Source organism: Gigantopelta aegis, chromosome 14, assembly GCF_016097555.1.
Source record: "Gigantopelta aegis isolate Gae_Host chromosome 14, Gae_host_genome, whole genome shotgun sequence".
NCBI lineage: Eukaryota > Metazoa > Mollusca > Gastropoda > Neomphalida > Peltospiridae > Gigantopelta > Gigantopelta aegis.
In genome coordinates, this window is record NC_054712.1 from 33,401,270 (window position 1) to 33,427,778 (window position 26,509).

Genomic DNA, 26,509 nt, shown 5'->3' on the forward strand with positions numbered 1-26,509 from the left:
ATGACATGGATGTTATGGGTAAGTTATAGGATAAATAATTTTACTAGGCATTGAAAAGTATTTATTAAGGCCGTCCCTCACTAGCGCAACGCGCCGGCAGCGCATCAGCAGTGAAGCATCAATAATGGCCACATATACACAGCATGTCAAGCAGAATTAAAAGAGAAAAAAGCTGAAAACAAGAAAAGAAAAATAGATTTGATTTGAAAGCATGGCTCCCAGAAAGATAATTTTGAGTAAATTGGTTTTGGGTACACGATATCGTTGACCATGCATTGGCTGCCATTTCCGTGTCTTTGTAACTAACCGATTGGCTGTCGTATATGCAAAAATCGCTTTTGGAACGATAGGAAAAAACAACAACGATGCTCTGCGCTAGTGGGGGTATGTATATAGTAATTCATTGGAAGTGATTTTTTGCTGCGGACGCACTGCGCTTGTGTGGGACGGCCTTTAGTCTTGAAAAATGCTACAATACAAGCAAATTCAGAACAATATCTTTAACAGTATCACAGTTGTAGTACATTTCTACTGATGTTACATTGTATATTATTGTATTATTATTTGTTTCAGACACTGACCCAGTTGCAGAAGTTCCAGAAGCATCTTACTAATCCTACCATCCGGTAAGCAATGTTCATTCTTTGCCACAGGGGCCAGACGTAGCCCAGTGGTAAAGTCTTCGCTTGATGCGCAATTGGTATGGGATCGATCCCCGTCGGTGGACCCATTGCGCTATTTCTCGTTCCAGCCAGTGCTCCACAACTGGTGTAACAAAGGCCGTGGTATGTACTATCCTGTCTGTGGGATGGTGCATATAAAAGATACCTTGCTGCTAATCGAAAAGGGTAGCCCATGAAGTGGCGACAGCATGTTTCCTTTCAATATTTGTGTGGTCCTTAATCATATGTCTGACGCCATATAACCGTAAATAAAATGTGTTGAGTGCATCGTGAAATAAAACATTTCCTTCCTTCCTTCATTCTTTGCCAGAGAAAATCAAGGCGAGCAGTAGATCACTTTCTTGAAACATGGGTGGGACGTAACCCAATGGTAAAGCGTCCGCCTAATGCGTGGTCAGTTTGGGATCAATCCCCGTCGGTGGGCCCATTGGATTCTTTCTCATTCCAGCCAGTGACACCACGACTGGTATATCAAAGGCCATGGTATATGCTATCCTGTCTGTGAGATGGTGGCTGTTAAAGATCCCCTTGCTACTAATGGAAAAATGTTGTGGGTTTCCTCTCTAAAGACTATATGTCAAAATTACTAAAAGTTTATCATCCAATAGCCGATGATTAATAAATCAATGTGCTCTAGTGGTGTCTTTAAAGAAAACAAACTTTTTTAACTGTCCTGAAACAGTGTTAGGCTAGAAATTTTAAATGTCAAATAAAATTTATTAAATAATTTATTGTAAGGCGATCAATTTGCCGCACTCCTAAAACTCTCCAAGAGAGGAGTGGGAGTGATCACTTACCTTTCCTGGCAAAAACTGACTGCAAATCCTAAGACCAAATTAAAAAAAATGTGTGGTGAAAAAATTCAGTAGGGTAGGTTGGCACTAAGGTAGGCTATAACTTCTTTTTAAAAAAAAATTTTTAGTTCTTATAGCGGCGTTCTCATTATGCGATTTGTCGCATTGACTTGTCACATTTGATTTGTCGTAACGACTCGAATCGCGTGCAGAGATGCCAACCATAAGAATTTTGCGGAATCATTACGAATTTAAAGCATAGATTACACTATTACGATTGTCTTGTTCGAAATTCTGATTTTTAAACAGAAAATGTGAATTTCGCGTATTTGGTGTCGGATCGTATTTTGGAAGGCACAAATGTTGTCAATACAGGAGAAATGAAACTTTTTCCCTCTTCACCGTCAACAATCGTAGATTGGTTTTATACCTTGTGGATTATGGATTCCGAATAGCGAAGATAGCGAGCGTGGTGATATAGAATAAACCAGTCTAGCAATCGGTCTTCCGAACAGCCCCGCGTTAATTAAAAAATATTTTGCGTGGATTGTAAGTGCATACAAATATCCACGGAAATATAGAAAACATGAATGTAAACAATTTACTGATGGCATTATATAACAAAACAATTATTGACTGCATCTGTACAATAATAGGTTTATGGACCCATGACATCAGGACATTTTGACATTAATAAGCAAACCAAAAAACCGAGAGGTGACAAAACTGAAAGGTTGAACTTTAATGTGATTTGATTGGCTGAGAGCGTACGATTTTTCGTGAGAAATAGAACATGTTCTAATCGGTACGATTCCGACAAGACTTGTTGTATAAGACTAAAGTCATTCCAGTTTAGGTGTTCTCATTATGACTAATCGCATAGTGAGAACTCCTGTTAAAATCTGTCATATTGGTTTTAGCAAATAGCAATAAAGTAACATTTCAAAAAAATTCTGCATCCTCTCGGTTTTGAAGATCCATAGGTGGAAAAAAGAGATTAAGATCGATGAAAAAAATGACGGTGGGTTTGGGTTTTTTTTTGCGTTTTGCTCATGTGTCAAAAACTGCAAGGCTTAAACTGAACTATTGAATTTTGTAAATTAGTTTTAAAATGAAATGTTTTATGGATTTTTTTTTTTTTAATTTTTTTTACCAAATTTATTATGTTTTTTAAACAGAAGGATAAATCAATCATTTTACATCACATTATTGCTTTTGAAAAATGTATTGCTTTTTTTATAAAATTAATTTAAAATTTAATTAAATATTGTTGTTTTTTAAATATACATTGACTTGAGCATCTATATTGTATGGATGTATTAACTACGATCAACTCTAATCAGTTTAAGTTGAACGAGACGTTTAATTCCACGGAATTCGCGGTTAATCTTTTATATCCCTTCGGTGAATGTGTTGACGTATTCTCGTGTCTCCTGCATTTTGTGACCCATCTCTACTGGGAAAGCGTGTGTCACGGAAATCCATTGCTGCTAATCGAAAGAGTAGACTATGTCATTAGATAATTTTCTTTCATTTCCTGTCTGTCCATCTTGCTATATCAGATGTGCTTTCTCAAGTTTCTGTGTTCATATTGTTGTACAATCCCCCCCTCCACCACCACCCCCCATAAATTGTGGCCAGCCCAGGGTGCTATACCAGTGTCTACTCTGTTTACTATGAACTCTTGTTTTACAGGTTGTTTGCTTAAAATGATTTTAGATATTGATTTTTGCAGAAATATGTCATCAAAAGAGAAAAAAAGGAGATAATTTTGGACGGAAGATTTTTTTTTGGGTTACACAAACATAGCCTGGATTACTGTTTATCTTGTATTACAATGCCTTCTTTTTGAACGAGCCATATTTATTTTTAACCACTATTGTTCTATAGTGTCACAGATATACCGGCCTCGGTGTCGTCGTGGTTAGGCCATCGGTCAACAGGCTGGTAGGTACTGGGTTCGGATCCCAGTCGAGGCATGGGATTTTTAATCCAGATACCGACTCCAAACCCTGAGTGAGTGTAAACATTCTTTCTTTTTTTTAAATCCATGCTACTAAATGTTCAGGTATGTCTGTTCCAAGCCCAGTCTCTGGCATGGCCAGTGGCCTGGTCTCAGAAGACTGACATATCCAATGGTATGTGCTGTCCTGTAAAAGATCCCCTGCTGTGAATGGAAGCATGCATCTTGTTTCCACTAGCCGATGATTAATTGATCAATGTGTGTTATGGTATCATTAAACAAAACAAACGTTGTTCAGTATTTATTTTGATTCATTTTGTTTGGCTACAACATAACTGGCTACAATTGTCACGCAATGTTTGCCAAATATCATAACTACTCTGGCCTGTATATTTTCCATGAATATTAAGCACATACATGTACACATTATATTCCTACACATTATGATTATATCTCGATATACACTGGACCATTGTATGTATTGCAACACATTTCATTCATTCATTCATTTCAACTTATTTTAATACTTATATCCAATTAAGGTTCAAGCACGCTGTCCTGGGCACAACTCAGCTTTCTGGGCTGTCTGTCCAGGACAGAGGGTTAGTTGTTAGTTTGTTAGTGATTAGTGAGAGAGAAGAAAGTAGTGGTCCCACTGAGTCATTAAAGCCTGTACCAAGCTGCGAACCCTGTACCTACCAGCTTATGTCCGAGGCCGGTCATATTGCAGCACAATGAATTTATTATGTGTTGATTTTAACAGCATTGCATGGCAGCAGCAGATTTCCTTTTCATCTGAGTGGGGTTAACCATATCCATAGCACCATTCATTCATTTATACTTACTTCCACGCTTATATCCAGTTACAGTTCAAGCACACTACTCTCCGTTATCTGGCCTGTCTGTCCAGGACATGGGTTAGTGGTTAGTGTGAGAGAAGTCGGTGTAGTGGTCTTATACCTACCCATTGAGTCATTAAAACTCACTCTGGGTGGGAACCGGTACCGGGCTGGGAACCCTGTACCTACCAGCCTTATGTCTGATGGCTTAACCACGACACCACGAAGGCCGGTTACTCACTGATTGAAAACTTGGAACGTATAGGATTATTGTACCCATGTTCTGCTGACTCATGTGGAACTGAACTCGATTGATCATCTGCTTTGAAATATGAGTGTAGCAGTCAGATGACCGTCTACCCATCACCTTGATGTCATCTGTCATGTTGAACATGCATTGAGCTGCAGTTGGGTGCCTGTTAAAAACAGACTGGCTATAAATGAACAGAATATAAAACAACACCAGCTAAATAAACAAAGGGAACTAATCAGGTAAATTGGTAATGAAAGGGAGAGTCAAAAGCTATCCAAAGCCACTGGGATGATTTTCATTTAGTCCATGTGGCCAAACTGAGTTCAGTCTGAATCCAAAGGGACTGCTATGTTGAGTTTCTTTTTATCTTGGTTGGATACCTTTTCAAGCAGGTGACAAACATAATAGTATTCAAGCTGATTAAAGCAATTTGGCATAGCTTATCCATCTTTGTGGGAGTGATCCATGTTAGTCTAGCGTCTACCCTTCGACCAATCCAGCTTTGGGTAACCCTACCAGGAGCTAAAGCTCCCACTGGGCCAGGTTTAATGAGCTTAGGTATAAACTATGACAGCAAACTTGTCCTATCCATTTCGAATTTGCATTGAGCTGCAGTTAAGTGTGCCTCCCTATAAGTAATTTGGCATAGCTTACCCGTCTTCCATGTTTAATGAGCATGATTATAATCCCTGATTGGGTTATTTTTTTTCCCAATCCCAACCAGTGCACCATGACTGGTATATCAAATGTGCTGTCATGTCTGTGGGAAAGTGGATATAAAAGATCCCTTGCTACTGATGGAAAAAAATGTAGCAGGTTTCCTCTCTAAGACAGCATGTCTAAATTACAAAATGCTTGACATCCAATAGCCAATGATTAATAAATCAATGTGCTCTAGTGGTGTTACTAAACAAAACAAAGTGGTTAGAGGTCTTCTCTCTGAAGTTTACATCAAAGGCCGTGGTATGTGCTATCCTGTCTGTGGGATGGTGCCTATAAAAGATCCCTTGCTGCTAATCTAAAAGAGTAGTCCATGAAGTGGTGACAGCGGATTTTCTCTCTCAATATATTTGTGTGATTTAACCATATGTCCGACGCCATATAATCGTCAGTAAAATGTGTTGAGTGCGTTATTAAATAAAAGATTTCCTAATTTTCTCTTAAGTTGTTAAAGTGGTCTTTTTGTCATTCCTTGCGTGCTTGATTCACATGGTATGAATCAAGTGGACAAGTTAGGTTATTTGTAGCGTAAATTGTCACACCAGGCTCTCTTGATGATACTTTTAGGCATATTTCTGTAGTTTCCAGTGCTTACCAGTCTTACACATACAATCCAGTAACATGTTAGAATGTAGCGTTATGTAGAGAGATAGTTGGCATCTTTTACCCCTTCCCAAAAAGAATCACAGTATATAATCTTGCATGCCCATTGTTCATACATAATACTATATCATGCCATATTGTATACGAAAACAAGACTGTTAAAGGTGCAGACCCTAGTTTTAACCAATAAAAAATGACGCTAACTTTAGTTAATTTATAAACCTGTAAGTGATTTGGATAAAGTTACAATAGAGTGAAAGAAGAGTCTCAGACTTTGAAACCAGGAAATATCCTTAAAAATAGACAACTCTAATCAATAACCGCTACTTCTCAGAGGAACGTGCGTTTTTAAAAAATATGAAGAAATTAAAAAAAAAATTGGTATTATAAACACCAGGATGACCAGAAACACTTCGGTTCTTTGGAAATGGATAATCTAAAGAATAAAATATAAGTAATATTTGAGTTCATTTATCATAAATGGCTATAATAGTGAAAAATATGCTGTAGTGTTTAAAAAACTAGGGTCTGTCCCTTTAATATGGGGATTAAAAATTCCAATATGGGGGGATTAAACATTCCAATATGGGGGGATTAAACATTCCAATATGGGGATTAAACATTCCAATATGGGGGGATTAAACGTTCCAATATGGGGATTAAACGTTCCAATATGGGGATTAAACATTCCAATATGGGGGGATTAAACATTCCAATATGGGGGGATTAAACATTCCAATATGGGGATTAAACATTCCAATATGGGGGGATTAAACATTCCAATATGGGGATTAAACATTCCAATATGGGGGGATTAAACATTCCAATATGGGGGGATTAAACATTCCAATATGGGGATTAAACGTTCCAATATGGGGGGATTAAACGTTCCAATATGGGGATTAAACGTTCCAATATGGGGATTAAACATTCCAATATGGGGATTAAACATTCCAATATGGGGGGATTAAACGTTCCAATATGGGGATTAAACGTTCCAATATGGGGATTAAACATTCCTCTTTGTAACATGTGACATGTGTTGCAGCTCCTGAGAAGTAATAAGAAGTTTTCTGTTTTGTTTTCTGCTGGCAGACTGTTTTTTCATGTTACCAGGGCTTTAGATTGCACCAAAGCTGAGGTGATAAAGGGTGTATCCAAAATATGTATGGTCAAAATAAACAAGACCATAATTAAATACAAACATGCTAACCTCAAAATATTTCACCTCAAAATCAGTGGAATGTTAAGCTGTAAATAGATTAAAATAACTTGAAATGCATTTCTAAGTATCAGTCAGTTAACCATTTGACATGTGCTTACAGCCACTGAAGGTTCAAGCACGCCTGTCTTAGGCTCATCCTCCAAATTTCCCGACAGATGTAAAGAGTTGTACATATTAACCTTTAGACTACTGGATTAATTTTTAACAAAAACCATGTTGAGTGGGTACAAGTTTATAATTTTTACTCACATATATTCACATAAATGTTTTATAAATACATGAAATAAAGTTCACATATGAATCGGTAAGTATTATTTTCGTAGGTTTTTGTAATTTTTATTATTTTTAGATCAGTTAATAGTGATTAAAATTAGACAAAATATCGAAAAAGTTGCATTTACTTACGGGCATTTGTGGCCAGCCGTCCAGTATTTATATCCATTATTCCCAATAACAGTGTTTTTCTGACCAGAATTTTAAAAGAAAACCAGAACTACAATTCATATTGCAATATTTGGTCATTTTCTTTGATGGTAAAACGATCAAATTTATTATCAAACTAGCTGTCACAATCAGCTATCAATCCCTGAAAATGGCCGCGACGTGCCACCATTGTTGTCAAGCAAAAATACTTGCCGAAAACCAGTTTTTGAACTCAAAATTTCAAGGTATTTTCAATTGAAAAAAATCTAAATAAAAGCCACCATTTTGAAATATTTTTTCTTTTATTATATTTCCATTTCCGGTGAGTGCCGTGTGCAAAAAGGTGGGAAATATGAATTGGGGAGTGTACTGTATACAGTATACAATATGTCGACTGATGTGACGTCGGGCGAGATATCTCGCCTGCAGTAGTCAGAAGGTTAAGACAGGTTTCTCAATATGTACAACTCTTTACCAGCTGTTATCAAGATTACTGCACTAAAAAGACCTTTGGGTGCTCAGACCAGACAAAAATCCTGGTGTGTCTAAATTAGGGAGATCTATAGCCGTGATTGCTCACAGCATTATATCTTGCCTGTGGAGTGACCATCCTGTTTCTGCTATGATACCCAAATCTGATTTAAATTTTTTTTTTTTTTTAAAAATGCTGATACAGTATTGCACAGTGCAACTGAATTGTATTGTATTTTGTATAAAATAGTGAAAATACATCACATAGTTCAATAATATATATCCTCCTGTTTTTTTGCTGTAAAAAACATTCTCTGATGATATCCATTCATGTGTAGAAATGCAAAACTTAAAGCTATCTCTTGATCAACATGAAAGCAGATTGCTACAGTTGATGTCAATCTTTGGTCTAGTCTGACATATAGTGGAACAATGGGCTGCATCCCTTAAACTATTTTTTTGTGTCATTGTCTGACCTATTGTTTCATATGTGGGTAGGTAGGTAGGGAATATATTGAATATATATATTTTTTTCCCATACATATTGCAAGAATAAAATAAATTATTTGCATAATATTTTAATGTCGCATATGAGACGTTATTCTCTCAGATATACCATATATCATAGTTTTGAACAAAGGAAGTGTTTTATTTAATGACGCACGTAACATATTTTATTTACGGTTATATGGCGTCAAACACAGATATTGAAGGAGGAAACCCGCTGTCGCCACTTCATGGACTACTCTTTTTGATTGGCAGCAAGGGATCTTTTATATGCACCATCCCATAGACAGAATAGCACATACCATGGCCTTTGATGTACCAGTCGTGGTGCACTGGCTGGAGCGAGAAATAGCCCAATGGGCCCACTGACGGGGATCGATCCCAAACCGACCGCGCATCAAGCGAACGATTTACCACTGGGCTACGTCTTGCCCCTAGTTTTGAACATTTCTGGAGCATACATTGCAAACTTATTGATATCAGAATTTAACTTCCCAAATATCATTCATGGTGATATACCCACCACAAATCTGTATTATTCTTCGGGCCGTGTATTGCATCACATATTACCATTGAGCCTTGCGGAGCACTCACTCAGGGTTTGCAGTTGGTATCTGGATTAAAAATCCCATGCCTCGACTGGGATCTGAACCCAGTACCTACCCGCCTGTAGACCGATGGCCTAACCACGACACCACTGAGGCTGGTCTCTTCTTCCTCAGTTAAGTCATCATCTAAAGCACTAAAAGACAAGCTTTCAACATCATAATCTGATAAAAAAATCATCTGCCTCTTGGTTAATGTTAGGTTCATTAGAAGCAAGTTTAAAGAAATGATTAAAGAAGTCATCTTTACTCGGCTCTGACCTTGTATTTTGTTTTCGTTTTTGAAAATGTTTGTAAAATCTCTTTGGGCTATATATGTTTACGTAAATATACTTAGTACAAAAAGTTAAGCGCCACCTAAATCATATGTGAATATAATGTTTTGGCTTGAAGGGAAAAATAAAAAATAAATTTAAATTTAAATTGTGTTACAAACAATGATGCATTTGTGTACATTACAATCTGCAATGCACATGCAGCCTGTTAACGTTCCCTAGGGTGCACAAAAATAACGTGGTCCTATAAGTTTGCAAAGCAACTTTTGTTTGTCGTTTTTCCACTGTCTATGATTCTAAAAAAAAATTACATTTTCATTTGAAATTGTGAAATGGCAAGGCCTAGACTGTCTACTGATGAGAGATGGAGAATAATTGGAATGAAAAATGGCGGGATGTCATGCAGGGCTATTGCAAGATAGCTAGGGTATCACCATAGCGTTATCACTAGATTGGTACAAAAACAAGCCCAAACTAATGCCGTCATGGACCGCCCAAGGTCTGGAAGACCTAAAACAACATCTGTCCATGGAGATCGAAATCTGCTAAGGCTTGCAAGACGTGCCCCCTTCATCGGTGCACCTGAACTTAGGAACCACTGGAATGCCAACAGACGACTCTCCATCCAGACGGTTAGAAATCGTCTCCAGGCTGCGAAATATCGTGTTCATAGACCTCTTAAACGTCCTCAATTGACTGTGAATGTTTGATGTGGTGCAGGAATCAAGTAGGCTGGAACTTGGCTTCTTGGAGAAGGATCCATTGGTCCGATGGGTGTAAGATGCTATTGCGGGTTACTGACGGCTTCTTGGAAAAGGATCCATTGGTCCGATGATTGTAGGATGCTATTGTGGGTTACTGACGGCTTCTTGGAGAAGCATCCATTGGTCTGATGAGTGTAGGATGCTATTGCGGGTTACTGACGGCTTCTTGGAGAAGCATCCATTGGTCAGATGGGTGTAGGATGCTGTTGTGGGTTACTGACGGCTTCTTGGAGAAGGATCCATTGGTCCGATGATTGTAGGATGCTATTGTGGGTTACTGACGGCTTCTTGGAGAAGGATCCATTGGTCAGATGGGTGTAGGATGCTATTGCGGGTTACTGACGGCTTCTTGGAGAAGCATCCATTGGTCAGATGGGTGTAGGATGCTGTTGTGGGTTACTGACGGCTTCTTGGAGAAGGATCCATTGGTCCGATGATTGTAGGATACTATTGTGGGTTACTGACGGCTTCTTGGAGAAGGATCCATTGGTCCAATGAGTGTAGGATGCTATTGCGGGTTACTGACGGCTTCCTGGAAAAGGATCCAATGGTCCCATGAGTGTAGGATGCTATTGTGAGTTACTGACGGCTTCTTGGAGAAGGATCCATTGGTCCGATGAGTGTAGGATGCTATTGCGGGTTACTGACGGCTTCTCGGAGAAGGATCCATTGGTCCGATGAGTGTAGGATGCTATTGAGGGTTACCGACGGCTTCTCGGAGAAGGATCCATTGGTCCGATGAGTGTAGGATGCTATTGCGAGTTACTGACGGCAGAGTTCGTGTTTGGAGACAGGATAAGTGTAGATTTACCCCTAAACACATTCAAGCTACCCTTCAAAGTGGTGGGGCATCAGTAATGATATGGGGATGTGTTTCATATGGATGCAAACTGGATCTGGCGAGAGTGCAAGGAACGCTAAATGGGGCGAAATATTGCACTGACATCCTTCATCCCATCGTAGTGCCGCATTTCGACAACCATCTCCTAAGACGTCGACCTGTGTACATAGATGACATCGCTCGATCTCACAGAGCAAGGGCTGTAGGGAGTTTCTTCAACAGGAGGCCATAGAGACTACCATGGCCAGCTTGCAGTCTGGATCTCAACCCCATTGAACAGTTGTGGGACATTCTTGGACGTAACATTTGTCAAACGAATCCACCAATTCAAACTGTAGCAGAACTTGAAGCTGCTTTACATCAGGAGTGAGCGTTGCGCTAACAGTCATAGTTTTTCAGTCTTCATTTCTCTGCACACAGACATGGTTTTTGAATACCCACATGACAACCGCATATGTGATGTAATCAAAGACTTGTTTTCTATTGTTGACTCAATAAACATCTTTATTCAATTCTGTTGTTTTGTATAAAGCTTTCATCGTTTTACTAATATGTCTGTCCAAATTTGAATAACGTTGCAAACATTGGGTGGTGCTTAACTTTTTTTACAGAGTATATTTTAGCATATTAACTTGTTTGCACTTGTATTGTTTTTTTTATTTATATTCTAATTTTTTATAGATTTTTTTTATACGAACAAGTTCAATATGATTTCAATTAGTTTTATTAGCATTAAAGATCTAGATAGCTTTTCTGTACTCGTGATATCATTGTTTCAGTGTTTCATTAAACCAAGGCTTATCCTCACGTTTATCTTTAATCTGTCCTTTCCCTTGCCTGTTAGTTTTACCAGTAGTAACGGAACAGTGAGGTACGATCAGTTCATTCAGTTCATTTGTAAATATATCTAGGCATGTATTGACATTTTCCTGGCTATAGTGTTATTTATGGTACGTATTTGATTAAATTATCCATATTATCACCGATTTTATTAACTATGACTTGATTGTTTTCTTTGTTCCATTTTACACTAACAAATGTCTCCTCATCTAATACACCATTAACAATATCTTTGACTGGATAATATAACGTAAAACAAACTGGCGAGTGGTCAGAAAAAGAATTAAAATTACCCGAATCGAAACGGGATTCATTTAACAGAACAAAAGCAATTAGGCTATAGTTCCATGTGCATTATAAAAAGTAAAATTCCCTTTTCGGTCTCCAGATGGTGGAAGCTTCGTCTGTGAACAGTTCCAAATCCGGGTACTGGTTATTAAGTGTCCTTGAAATATCCACCAAAACAGATGGTGGAAGCTTTGTCTGTGAACAGTTCCAAATCTGGGTACTGGTTATTAAGAGTCCTTGAAATATCCACCAAAACAGATGGTGGAAGCTTTGTCTGTGAACAGTTCCAAATCTGGGTACTGGTTATTAAGAGTCCTTGAAATATCCACCAAAACAGATGGTGGAAGCTTGGTCTGTGAACAGTTCGAACCCGGGTACTGGTTATTAAGTGTCCTTGAAATATCCACCAAAACAGATGGTGGAAGCTTTGTCTGTGAACAGTTCCAAATCTGGGTACTGGTTATTAAGAGTCCTTGAAATATCCACCAAAACAGATGGTGGAAGCTTTGTCTGTGAACAGTTCCAAATCTGGGTACTGCTTATTAAGAGTCCTTGAAATATCCACCAAAACAGATGGTGGAAGCTTGGTCTGTGAACAGTTCGAACCCGGGTACTGGTTATTAAGTGTCCTTGAAATATCCACCAAAACAGATGGTGGAAGCTTGGTCTGTGAACAGTTCCAACCCGGGTACTGGTTATTAAGTGTCCTTGAAATATCCACCAAAACAGATGGTGGAAGCTTTGTCTGTGAACAGTTCCAAATCCGGGTACTGGTTATTAAGAGTCCTTGAAATATCCACCAAAACAGATGGTGGAAGCTTCGTCTATGAAGTTCCAAATCTGGGTACTGGTTATTAAGAGTCCTTGAAATATCCACCAAAACAGATGGTGGAAGCGTCGTCTGTGAACAGTTCCAAATCTGGGTACTGGTTATTAAGAGTCCTTGAAATATCCACCAAAACAGATGGTGGAAGCTTCGTCTGTGAAGTTCCAAGTCTGGGTACTGGTTATTAAGAGTCCTTGAAATATCCACCAAAACAGATGGTGGAAGCGTCGTCTGTGAACAGTTCCAAATCTAGGTACTGGTTATTAAGAGTCCTTGAAATATCCACCAAAACAGATGGTGGAAGCGTCGTCTGTGAACAGTTCGAACCCGGGTACTGCTTATTAAGAGTCCTTGAAAATATCCACCAAAACATGGTGGAAGCTTCCTCTGTGAACAGTTCCAAATCCGGGTACTGGTTATTAAGTGTCCTTGAAATATCCACCAAAACAGATGGTGGAAGCTTTGTCTGTGAACAGTTTCAAATCTGGGTACTGGTTATTAAGAGTCCTTGAAATATCCACCAAAACAGATGGTGGAAGCTTTGTCTGTGAACAGTTCCAAATCTGGATACTGGTTATTAAGTGTCCTTGAAATATCCACCAAAACAGATGGTGGAAGCTTCGTCTGTGAACAGTTCGAACCCGGGTACTGCTTATTAAGAGTCCTTGAAAATATCCACCAAAACATGGTGGAAGCTTCCTCTGTGAACAGTTCCAAATCTGGGTACTGGTTATTAAGAGTCGTAGAAAATATCCACCAAAACAGATGGTGGAAGCTTGGTCTGTGAACAGTTCGAACCCGGGCACTGGTTATTAAGTGTCCTTGAAATATCCACCAAAACAGATGGTGGAAGCTTTGGCTGTGAACAGTTCGAACCCGGGCACTGGTTATTAAGTGTCCTTGAAATATCCACCAAAACATGGTGGAAGCTTCCTCTGTGAACAGTTCCAAATCTGGTTACTGGTTATTAAGAGTCCTTGAAATATCCACCAAAACAGATGGTGGAAGCTTCGCCTGTGAACAGTTCCAAATCTGGGTACTGGTTATTAAGAGTCCTTGAAATATCCACCAAAACAGATGGTGGAAGCTTTGGCTGTGAACAGTTCGAACCCGGGCACTGGTTATTAAGTGTCCTTGAAATATCCACCAAAACATGGTGGAAGCTTCCTCTGTGAACAGTTCCAAATCTGGTTACTGGTTATTAAGAGTCCTTGAAATATCCACCAAAACAGATGGTGGAAGCTTCGCCTGTGAACAGTTCCAAATCTGGGTACTGGTTATTAAGAGTCCTTGAAATATCCACCAAAACATGGTGGAAGCTTCGTCTGTGAACAGTTCCAAATCTGGGTACTGGTTATTAAGTGTCCTTGAAATATCCACCAAAACAGATGGTGGAAGCTTTGTCTGTGAACAGTTCCAAATCTGGGTACTGCTTATTAAGAGTCCTTGAAATATCCACCAAAACAGATGGTGGAAGCTTTGTCTGTGAACAGTTCCAAATCTGGGTACTGGTTATTAAGAGTCCTTGAAATATCCACCAAAACAGATGGTGGAAGCTTTGTCTGTGAACAGTTCCAAATCTGGGTACTGGTTATTAAGAGTCCTTGAAATATCCACCAAAACAGATGGTGGAAGCTTTGTCTGTGAACAGTTCCAAATCTGGGTACTGGTTATTAAGAGTCCTTGAAATATCCACCAAAACAGATGGTGGAAGCTTTGGCTGTGAACAGTTCGAACCCGGGCACTGGTTATTAAGTGTCCTTGAAATATCCACCAAAACATGGTGGAAGCTTCGTCTGTGAACAGTTCCAAATCTGGGTACTGGTTATTAAGTGTCCTTGAAATATCCACCAAAACAGATGGTGGAAGCTTTGTCTGTGAACAGTTCCAAATCTGGGTACTGCTTATTAAGAGTCCTTGAAATATCCACCAAAACAGATGGTGGAAGCTTTGTCTGTGAACAGTTCCAAATCTGGGTACTGCTTATTAAGAGTCCTTGAAAATATCCACCAAAACAGATGGTGGAAGCTTCATCTGTGAACAGTTCCAAATCTGGGTACTGGTTATTAAGAGTCGTAGAAAATATCCACCAAAACAGATGGTGGAAGCTTGGTCTGTGAACAGTTCGAACCCGGGTACTGCTTATTAAGAGTCCTTGAAAATATCCACCAAAACATGGTGGAAGCTTCGTCTGTGAACAGTTCCAAGTGTTTTTCACAGAATAATGAGATTCCATTCGAGTTGTCAAAGAATTATTCCAAAGTTTCATTCCCATCCTACACTGTATTGATATCCCATCAACAGGGATGGAGAACAAATGAAATCACCAGTCATTTCCACCTGTGACGTAATCGGTACCCCTTCCTTCCCCAAATGTAAAAAAATAATAAAATAAACCTCAAACAAAATTCTTCAATTTGTCATTTTGTACATAGTGAAGAACAAATTATCACCACCTGTATTGTATCATGGTGTTATTATTGGTCTGATTGTTGTCTTACGAGAAAGAACCTGACAACAGTAAAATATCTGACTGCACCACCACCAACCCAAACACTTGAAAAAAAAAAAAAAAACCCTTAAAGGCATATTGTCACAGACCACTGACCTATTTAATGGTCTAACAAAGTATTACCTGAACAAAAATAATTTGATTTGTCCCTAAATGTACTTTATTCAACCACCTTCGTAGCCACCATACTTCATTTATTAATGATATTTTGTAAAAATAATTGAATTATGGCAATGGTCCATAATTCAAAAACTAAAATTGTCGAGAGAGTTGACATCGATTTCACTCCATCATGGTTCAGTTAAGGTGATGGGATAGCTAGATTTGGTTTAGAACAATTAAAGTAATTTTTATTTATTATCCATTTTTAGAGAAATAAGGTCCTTAAATCTGTGACAGTATGCCTTTAAAGGAGCATACCCTAGTTTTTAAACACTACAGCATATTTTTCACAATTAGAGCCGTTTATGGTCACTGAAATCAAACATTACTTATATTTTATTACTTAGATTGTCCATTTCCTTAGAGCCAAAATGTTTCAGGTCATCTCGTTATTTCTAATATCACGAAATGCATTTTTCATATTTTTAAAAATGCACGTGCGTCTGAGAAGTACCGATTATTGATTCAAGTTCTAGTCTGTTGTTTAAGGATATTTTCCGGTTGTAACATCACATACTCTTTGTTTCACTCTGTTGTAACTTTATCCATGTGTGTTACAGCTTTGTAGATTAACTGAACTTAGTGTCCATATTTACGAGTTGAAACTAGCGTGTGCGCCTTTAAATGATGAATATAACGTAATATGGAAGGAATTAATCCATTCCAATGTCATAACATTTTTCTTTATTATTATTACTTTTTTTTATTGGTTTGTACTGAATAGTGTTGTTGGACAACTTGACACCATGTTTTATAGAATTTGCAGACTGAATTATCAATAACATTGTCACTGATTGCTTGAACTTGAACTTGAACTTGGAACATTAGCTAATAATTAAATTTTCTTTGCGTCTATACACTTTACGGCAATCTGATTGGTCCAGAGGTGCTTTTTTTTCCCGTTCATATCTCGATGAACCAAAAAAAACTAAGCCACACCTACTACTACCACCACCACCACCACGCGGGATCATACAGTGTGCAAATCGTTTTTTCGGTTCATACTTGTATGAACCAAAAAATAATTGTGGTCAATTCTTAACTGTATATATGATAAATTGTGTAAACTATTTTGCTTCCCATAACAGATATATGGTTCTCATAATAACAAAATGTCAACAAAAACCTTCAAGACATTTACAATTCTTAAAACAGCAGTTTACTTCTTTTATAATGAATAACCCATTGAACAATCAACAATAAATACATGTATTATTCTTAGAGTAGCACTGTACTTTTATTGTAAATTTCACCAAAACAGTGTTTCAACATTCATATTATTTCACAAATGAAGGTCTGTTGGCCACTCGACCCAACAATTCTCCACAACTGTTGACTATAATGCAGAGATGCCAACCATTATCAATTGAGCATAGATTACGCTATTACAATTGTCTTGTTCGAAATTCCAATTTTTAGAAAGAAAATCGTAATTTCGCGTATTTGGTGTCGGATCGTATTTTAGAAGGCACAAATGTTGTCAACACAGGAGAAATGGAACTTTTTCCCTTTTCACCATCAACAATCGTAGATTGGTTTCCTGCCTTGTCCTTTAAACTTATGGATTCCGAATAGCGAGCATAGCAAGCATGGCGATATAGAATAAACCAGTATAGCAGTCGGTCTTCCAAACAACCCCATGGTGTAACAAAGCCGTGTTATGTACTGTCCTGTCTGTGGGATGGTGCATATAAAAGATCCCTTGCTGCTAATCAAAAAGAATAGCCCATGAAGTGGCGACAGCGGGTTTCCTCTTTCAATATCTGTGTGGTCCTTAACCATATGTCTGACGCCATATAACTGTAAATAAAATGTGTTGAGTGCATTGTTAAATACAACATTTCCTTCCTTCTGAATTGTTTGCCGATTGGGTACAGCCATGAACTTGACTTTACCATAATGTCGAAAAATGCACTCCTGAGCCATAACTGATAACATTCCTATTTTGGGGAGTGGGATTCCTATTTTTGAAGGTCTGGATTCCTATGGCACTCCAAACTAGGGTTGGCATCTCTGTATAATGGCATTTCCATGAGGACAGGGCTGGTGCTGGATCAAACTGCTCAACAGATCTCGCCATATAAGGGGAGCTAATCACTCTTGCTCCCCATCACTCCTCTGAGACTAATTTAAGAAGAGTAATTTTAGCTTCCCTTAGCATGTCAATTTATATGGTATTGCACGGTTGGTCTGGGATTGATCCCCATCTGTGGACCTATTGGGCTATTTCTCGCTCCAGCTAGTGCACCACGACTGGTACATCAAAGGCTGTGCTATGTGCTACCCTGTCTGTGGGATGGTGCATATAAAAAATCCCTTGCTGCCAATCTAAAAGAGTAGCCCATGAAGTGGCGACAGCGGGTTTCCTTTCTCAATATCTGTGTGATCCTTAACCATATGTCCGACACCATATAACTGTAAATAAAATATGTTGAGTGTGTCATTAAATAAAACATTTTCTTCCTTATATGATATCATCCCCTTGATAGTCCATTCCTTGATGTGGTGAGGGGCTTGTATGTCTCAGTGGCCCAGAGAGCTATGCCAGCAGGAGCTTTGGCTTCTGTTAGGGACACCCAAGCTGGACTGGTCAATGGGTAGAGACTAGACAGATATGGACTAAGGTTGAGGTAACCCTAAAGCTAGACAGATATGGACTAAGGTTGAGATAACCCTAACAGAAACCTCGAGTGCTGAAGTCAGAGTTATTGGGCCGCACGGCGCACTTTAATAGACCACAGTACCAGGCATCAATAGCTACATATGGTATCATTATGTTAATATTTTATTTGACTCCCCATAATCTAAGTTAGGGGAGCAGTTAATCGCTCCTCTCTCTCTCTCTCTCTCTCTCTCTCTCTCTCTCTCTCTCTCTCTCTCTCTCTCTCTCTCTCTCTCTCTCTCTCTCTCTCTCTCTCTCTTCATGGCTAGATCTGGCTCTGTACTGTGGTCAAAATAATGCAGTTCCAACCGGTTTTGCCAGTCAACATCACATGGGCGAGGAAATCTTTTTGCCAGTTTCAACTCCTGATGTATCTCGCTCAATCAAAATATAGGCAATTCCACGAAAAATGATACCTCTGGAGTTAATTTTTTTTCTCACTATTATGCCTTTATTTTTCACATAGAATTATTTGTTGATAATTAATAAACCATAAAATACTCAGGTTTTAATTCAAAACTGTGTCATGTGACCTGGCGGCCATCTTTAATTTGTGCTATTTCCTCCTAAGAATAGAACCCTAATTGCACTGAAATCTTTTTTTTTTAAATGTTATTAAAATTGGATGAATATGATAAAGGTAAGTATTGCATTTTGTTTCTAAGATCTTAATGGTAATTCCCAAACAACACAAATTAATAAATTTGGAATACATTTTTATTAATAAAAACTTGAACTTATAGCATGACCTTGTTGCATCAGTTACCTTTTGAAGCTTAATTTTAATATTGACCTCCTTCAGTGCTACCATATATTATATTTTTTTATATTCTCTTAATTGTGCCATGGTTACACAACATGGCAACAATAATCTAAGTGGGACACCAAGAATTAAAATTTATTGGTAACTGATGTAACTCTGCAGTCAGTAACTGATGCAACACATTAACACGTACATTATTTTCCATTGTTATATTTCTTGGAGGCATAATGTAAGATTGTGAAATGTGTTAATTTCCAAACTAGAGTGAGTGCTATAAAAAATTTAACAATATGTTTAAGAATTTTCCTGACCTTTGCGTCCGTGTAAAACTATAAATAAAAAAAGTTTTAAGAACTGCAAATACTGTCACTCCTTAGAAGTTAATCTAAAGATGTCTATTTCACTAAAATAAAATAATCATGACTCGGTTAACGCTGTTTTTAAATAGATACATGTATGTAGATGATAGCAGTTTCACAAGCATCGATGCATATACCCTTATACTTCAAGATATATATTGTATAGCTTTTGACGTCAGATGCACATAGAATTTGTTTCATTAGATATATTGTATTGCTTGTGATGTCAGAGGTAGATATTGTTTCATTAGCTTAGATTAATATATGTACAGCACCGTTTATTGTAAACAGTATCTATAATGTTCAATAATAATTACCGGTAACACAAATTTAAAATTGCAGTTTCATACATGTAATGGCAAGTCACTTATTTTGCTATTTTTACATTTATTTGATAAATAACTACACATTAGATGATTTCATACATAATCTTTCATAATTAACTCAGAAAAATAAATCAACATTACACCTTACTGCCACAGTGGTTTCCCATGAATTCTTAGCTAAAATTGTAAAGTACATAAACAGTTTGCATCAGTTATTCAACAAAACAGCCAATCCTTTGTCAATGTACAATTGCAACTCAAATTCAAAATGTGATTTCACGCAATTAACTGTTGGTCACCAGAAATGAATTTTGTAATGATATAATTCTTTTTTACCTGTAAATGAAGTTATTTGGTTGTAATATTTTATGTGCATGTAACTTAATTCAAGAATAATCTTTACATTTCAAAATATAAATAAAATAATAATAATAATTTTTAGAAATATATTATGCAACTATGAGATTGCCCCTTTAATAGTTCTAAATAGCAAATGTCCTTTCATTTGATAAATTGGTTACTACTCCTAAAAATATCCCAAGTTGCTGATGTTTTTAGTAGAATACCTGTACCTCCCAAGACAGCAACCTAGAGCATGAACAAGAATCAAGCACATTTGAACGAAGACAGAAAGAGGTTGGAGAGGGAAAAAACAGAGAATAGTGAAAAATTTAGCAAGATAAAGTGAAATTAAACAAGAAAAAAAATGAGACAGGACAGCATGCTGAGAATAAAAAAAACACACTGATTTTAAAGAAAGAATATGGGTTATTTACAATATCTGCCTTATTCCCATCAATTTCTTACAAAATATTTGGTTCGGTTCAGTCATTTGGTAATGTCATAAGAAAGTGAATGCAGTATATATACTTGGAAATTGCTAAAACCCCCAAATCATTACACTTCGAATCAAGATGTACATTTAAATGCAAACTGTCGTCTCATTGTTGAGGCATGTGTGCAGAACATTTTGAAGGGAGTGGGGGTTTAAACTGGCATTGAGGGTGCAACTGCCCAAGTTACTGGGGGAGAGGGGGGAGAGGTTTGAAAAATTGTGAGAACCTGTCCTAAAATGCAATTTCTTGCATTCTACAAGTAAAATTCATCATGACAAATGCATGTATATGCATACTAAAATAATAATAATAATTTGCTTTGAGCAGGGATAGGGTTGGGAAATGGGGGGTTGAGCCTCAACCCACCACCCTGAACCTGCTTCTATTGTTGGTTTTTTAAATTCCCTTTAAGATTTATGTATTTCTTACAATTTAGATGAACCAGTGCCAAAGACAAATGTTTTATTATTAAAATATGTTCTTATTAGCTTTTATGATTCGCGAATGCTGTGTCAGTTACTGTTAGTGTTACGTCAATTACCCATTAATAAAAAAGTTAATAAAAAATTCCTTGTAGAAAACTTAGTTCTCTTGTTCTAGTGATCATAGATTACCTGTGCACTACACATTTCTATATATACCTGAAAACTTGATACTTCAGATTCAGAGAATTTTGGCAAGTTCAAAGACATGTCAAATACAAGTTACTTTTTTTGTTCCATCAGTTACCCACACTTCATTTGCGATTGTAGTTGCACTGAGATTGTATGCAATAAATTTTTCTTTTGACATGACTTTGTCACAACATATTTATTTCAATCAAAAACATTCTTAAGAATTTTATTGAATACTTTGAAAAAAATAATAATAATAAAGACGTTAAAAAATGTCTGAATGTTGTCATGATGGCACATTCAAGGCTGGATACGGGCAGAACACAGCTGATATTGATCAAAATCACAGCGTTCAGAAACATGCTAACAAGAGTTGCGTCATTCAGCAGATTCTTTGATATGTTGTCTAACAATGGTTTCTTTTGATGTAGACTTTGAATCTGTCCCATTTACTGGCCGACTGAGCAACGTGCACAGCACCATTGAAATGTTTCAACAGAACATTGACTTCAAACACTGGATATGAAGCCAAGTTGTTAGATGGCAAATTCTGTGGATCGAATCTTACTCATGGAAGCTTGCAATTCCATTCCAGGAAATCTTGAATCAAAATTTTTAATCACAATGTTGGCAATGTTTCTCTGAAGGTTTAGTGGGTGGGACATAGCTCAGTGGTAAAGCATTGGCTTGATGTGCGGTCGGTCTAAGATCGATCCCCGTCGGTGGACCCATTGGGCTATTTATCGTTCCAGCCAGTGCTCCACAACTGGTGTTACAAAGGCTGTGGAATGTACTATCCTGTCTGTGGGATGGTGCATATAAAAGATCCCTTGCTGCTAATCGATAAGAGTAGCCCATGAAGAGACGACAGTGGGTTTCCTCTCTCATTATCTGTGTGGACCGTAACCATATGTCTGACACCATATAACCGTAAATAAAATGTGTTGTGTGGTAAAGCAGTTATTAGCACTAAGAATTCGTGCCACTGGTTATGTTGTAGGTATTACAAATAAATAAAATAAAATAAATTTTAAAATGATATAAAATAATATCGGCTCCAACCTAAGTTTTAACGGCTCTGGTGTAAATATGTCTGTCCGTCTGTCATCTGTCTATCTGTATTTATGTCTGTCTGTCTGTTTCCATAATTCAGTTCCACGATTCATTTTGAACACAAAACATTTTCCGTTGATTCTCGCAGCTTTCAATTGAAATGCAAATGTTTTCCGACGTGATCAGTGTACAGCATGTCTGTGATGTTGTGGCTGATCAACTTGTCTTTCAGAGACCGGATTCAGGCATCGATAGTGCGGTATTTTCATTTTTATACCGGAGCTCGTCAGTGACCATCTAACTTCCACTGTAAACTGCTCATGTTTCAATAGACCTACCACCTCAAATATGTTCGGATAACTCTTCTGGGCGATGTGATTTATTTTATGGTGCCATCCTTTCAAATGGTTATTTGTCCGGTGGCTGTCATTGCCAAAGTGGTTCCACATTTCTGGACTTCATGGTCCTTCTATCCAGATGTTAGTGACGTAGTCCATCAGTAATTTTACCTTTTCATCCTGGGAACTGTCGGCAATTAATGTGTCAGCCCAAACGTTCCAAACTTTGTCCAGTGGAACTATCAGAAGGGCTGTAGCACGCCTTACCACCTTTTGTACATCATCATTTTCAATATATTCTGATGCTAGTCCTACTTTTTGTGCATACGATGTAATGGAAAATTAATTCAAAAAAGTGTTGTTGTTTTTTTTTTTTTAAATAAAAAAATAGCCTCTCAATCATGTGGTAGGGAATACAGTGCGTACAGCGTTGTGAACAGATATAAAATACGTTTAATCCTTTAATCCTTTAAAACAGTACAAGCAAAATAAAACAAAACTGAGAAGAAAAAGAAGAAATAACAACAATAATAATTTTAAGAAAAGAAAACACACACAAGCGCGTGCTCAATTGCTACCCCGAACAGAAATGCTAGAATAAATAACGCTTCTCATTTCGTTAGTAAAGAAAACACGGCTCACACTGCAACACAGAACATGTAAACCAATTAGTTCCTTCTACTTCCCAGGACATTCATAATTCGGCAAACCAGTACTACACAAAATCAGATTTTCTACGTCCCGGGCCGACACCATCAAGTCACTGGTGGGGAAGGTCCCAAATGAAAAACAGACCAAACATAACATTACAAAATAATATGACTAACACATTTTATTAGAAAAAAAGATTAAAATGACCTCACAAATATTAAGCAAATATCTAAATCTTCCAAAGGAATTTTGCTGATCCTTCAACCTCACAAGGTGTGTATCAATATTGTGTGGTGCTGGAGCTGCCCATGGGTCAAGTTGGACCAGTGTTCTGTTTTTCTCTCTGCAAGATCCTTCACTTTATTTATGAACTCACAAATGTTAGGGTGAGCTTTTGCAAGAGAACGGTTCAGCTTGGAATGCCACCCTTCAAGGTGGTTATTGGTTCTAGGACCAATGTTGCCATGCTGGTTCTGCATAGCTACCTTAAACAAGGAATCATCATCAATGCAGGTTGTTGTTAACATAGTCTGTAAATTCAGTTACATGGGGCAGGTGATCAGGTCATTCATTCATAATGTCTATCCACACATCTTGAACTTGATCAATAGGCAGCAAAGGCAAACTGGCGACACGTCTAACTAGTGTTTGTACCGCTTGATCAGCACGATAGTCTCATAGAGCCAACCGGTGTGCAACACAATACATTTTCATGAGTTTACAACAACAACAAAAAATCTCTAAGGAAACCATCAGCAAATAGTATAATTTTTTTCAAAGAATCCTCTATCATTCCCTTTGACAGCAATTATATGAGTTGTAGTTATATATTTTGTAACCCTTGACAGTGGATATGACACAATCCATTACTGTTAGTTTGTCTAATTGTTTCTTCTTATTACTTTGGAGACCGGCCTCGGTGGCGTCGTGGTTAGGCCATCGGTCTACAGGCTGTTACGTAGGTACTGGGTTCGGATCCCAGTCGAGGCATGAGATTTTTAATCCAGATACCGACTCCAAACCCTGAGTGAGTGCTCCGCAAGGCCAATGGGTAGGTGTAAACCACTTGCACCAACCAGTGATCCATAACTGGTTCAACAAAGGCCATGGTTTGTGCTATCCTGCCTGTGGGAAGCGCAAATAAAAGATCCCTTGCTGCCTGTCGTAAAGAAGAGTAGCCTATGTGGCGACAGCGGGTTTCCTCTAAAAACTGTGTCAGAATGACCATATGTTTGACGTCCAATAGCCGATGATAAGATTAAAAATCAATGTGCTCTAGTGGCGTCGTTAAATAAAACAAACTTTACTTTTTTTATTAGAGGGTGCTTTTTTAAATACTTTGTTCTTTAGTGGTGTCATGAGACAAAACAAACTTAAACTTTTTAAAATACCTCGTTACTTTTGTACACCATCTAACTCTCTTCCCTGGGAGTGTGAGATCTGGTAAACGGGATATTTAAATGAAAGAATTGTGAAAAAAGAACAAATTATAAGAATACTTTGTAGCCATCAGGACTTCAATAAAGAAGCTTTGTAGCTTGGACTTAATGTTCTTGGGTTCCACTAAAATGATTATAAATCTCATCATGATCATCTTGATCAAATATCTTATGAGAAAACATTGTCGGACTGAGATGTTTGACATTCAGCTGTTCTATATGATAAGGTCATCATGATTTCGTAGTGTATAGGTGTGATGTTGTGTGATTGCCTTTTACAGGCTATACAACCTAGTGGGATTACAAGGAGTCTACCAGATGAATGACTACTTCACACCTTTCCACTAATACACTGCAGTCTACTTTCTAGCAACTTGGTATATGCATTCAAAGAACTGATAGCTGAAATACAATTTAGTTTTTTAAAAAGGGAGAAAAATGAACTCACCATGCAGTGTTTCTGCCAGAACGAAATTTTTGGGTATGGAATTGAATATTTGCTGAATGCAACCACAGTTGACAGGGGCTATGGGAGGGCCTCCCCCAGAAAGAACATGGATTAGGTTTAGGGTTAAGAAAATCATACGGTAATGATAAGAGTCATTAATTTTGTCCAAAACAAATCTGCAAAACATTTTGCGTATGGCGCCATTCATGTTTTACCCTCTGGCAGAAACCCTACTTCCTCCCCCCCCTTACAAACACATTTAACAGAGATTAAAAAAAAATGTTTGTTTTTTTAACATCAAACATATACATGTATGGACAATGATGAAATCTGCAGTATTTAGTTGAAAAACAATTGCATATGATATTAAATCAATCAATCAGTTTCAATTAAATTTCCTTTTGGATGTCAAAATGTATGAAGAGTAGTATGCAGGTCTGTGTTTTAGGTTAATAATTGACTGAATATTGAATAAAAAATGTTGCTTGGTATGAGTATAGATAATGTTTTTTTTTTTGTTTGCATTCTTCCCTCAGAGGGTGGGACGTAGCCCAGTGGTAAAGCTTTCGCTTGATGCGCGGTAGGTCTAGGATCGATCCCCATTGGTGGACTCATTGGGCTATTTCTCGTTTCAGCCAGTGTTCCACAACTGGTGTAACAAAGGCCGTGGAATGTACTATTCTGTCTGTGGGATGGTGCATATAAAAGATCCCTTGCTGCTAATCAAAAAGAGTAGCCCATGAAGTGGCGACAGCGGGTTTCCTCTCAATGTCTGTGTGGTCCTTAACCATATGTCTGACGCCATATAACCGCAAATAAAATGTGTTGAGTGCGTTGTTAAATAAAACATTTCCTTCCTTCCTTCTTCCCTCAGAAAACTGTTGAAGCACACTTGTCTTTGGCACAATCTCTGACTTTGCCAGACAGTTTTTTCCATAAGAGAAATTGTTGCTGTTTGGAATACTGTAGAAATATACCATGATCACTAGTTCCCAGTGTTGGCTTAATTCACTAAAGTCTGGCTATTTGGCGACCTCGCAGTATACAATACAAAAAGACTTGGCAATGATGATGCAGTGTTGCTTAAAGAGAGCTTTTTCTTGTGCAGTGGTGAGATGTAGTCCAGTGGTAGAGGGCTCGCTTGATGAGCAGTCGGTATGGGATCGATCCCCATCAGTGGACCCATTGGGCGATTTCTCGCTCCAGCCAGTGCACCACCACTGATACAACAAAGGCTGTGGTATGTGCTGTCCTGTTTATGGGATGGTGCATATAAAAGATCTCTTGCTGTTAATTGAAAAGAGTAGCCCATGAAGTGGCAACAGTGGATTTCGTCCCTCAATATCTGTGTGGTCCTTAACCATATGTCCGACACGATATAACTGTAAATAGAATGTGTTACGTTTATCATTAAATAAAACATTTC

At 37.9% G+C, this 26,509-nt stretch overlaps 1 protein-coding gene across 1 annotated transcript in view; it reads left to right on the forward strand.

The window, feature by feature from the left end:
* Positions 1–26,509, forward strand: part of LOC121387992 (ATP-dependent RNA helicase DDX1-like) — a 461,008-nt gene that overhangs the window by 69,231 nt on the left and 365,268 nt on the right. The window contains exon 15 of the mRNA XM_041519183.1: positions 574–626. Within this exon, the coding sequence (XP_041375117.1) occupies positions 574–626 (53 nt within the window). The remainder of the gene's footprint in view (positions 1–573; positions 627–26,509) is intronic.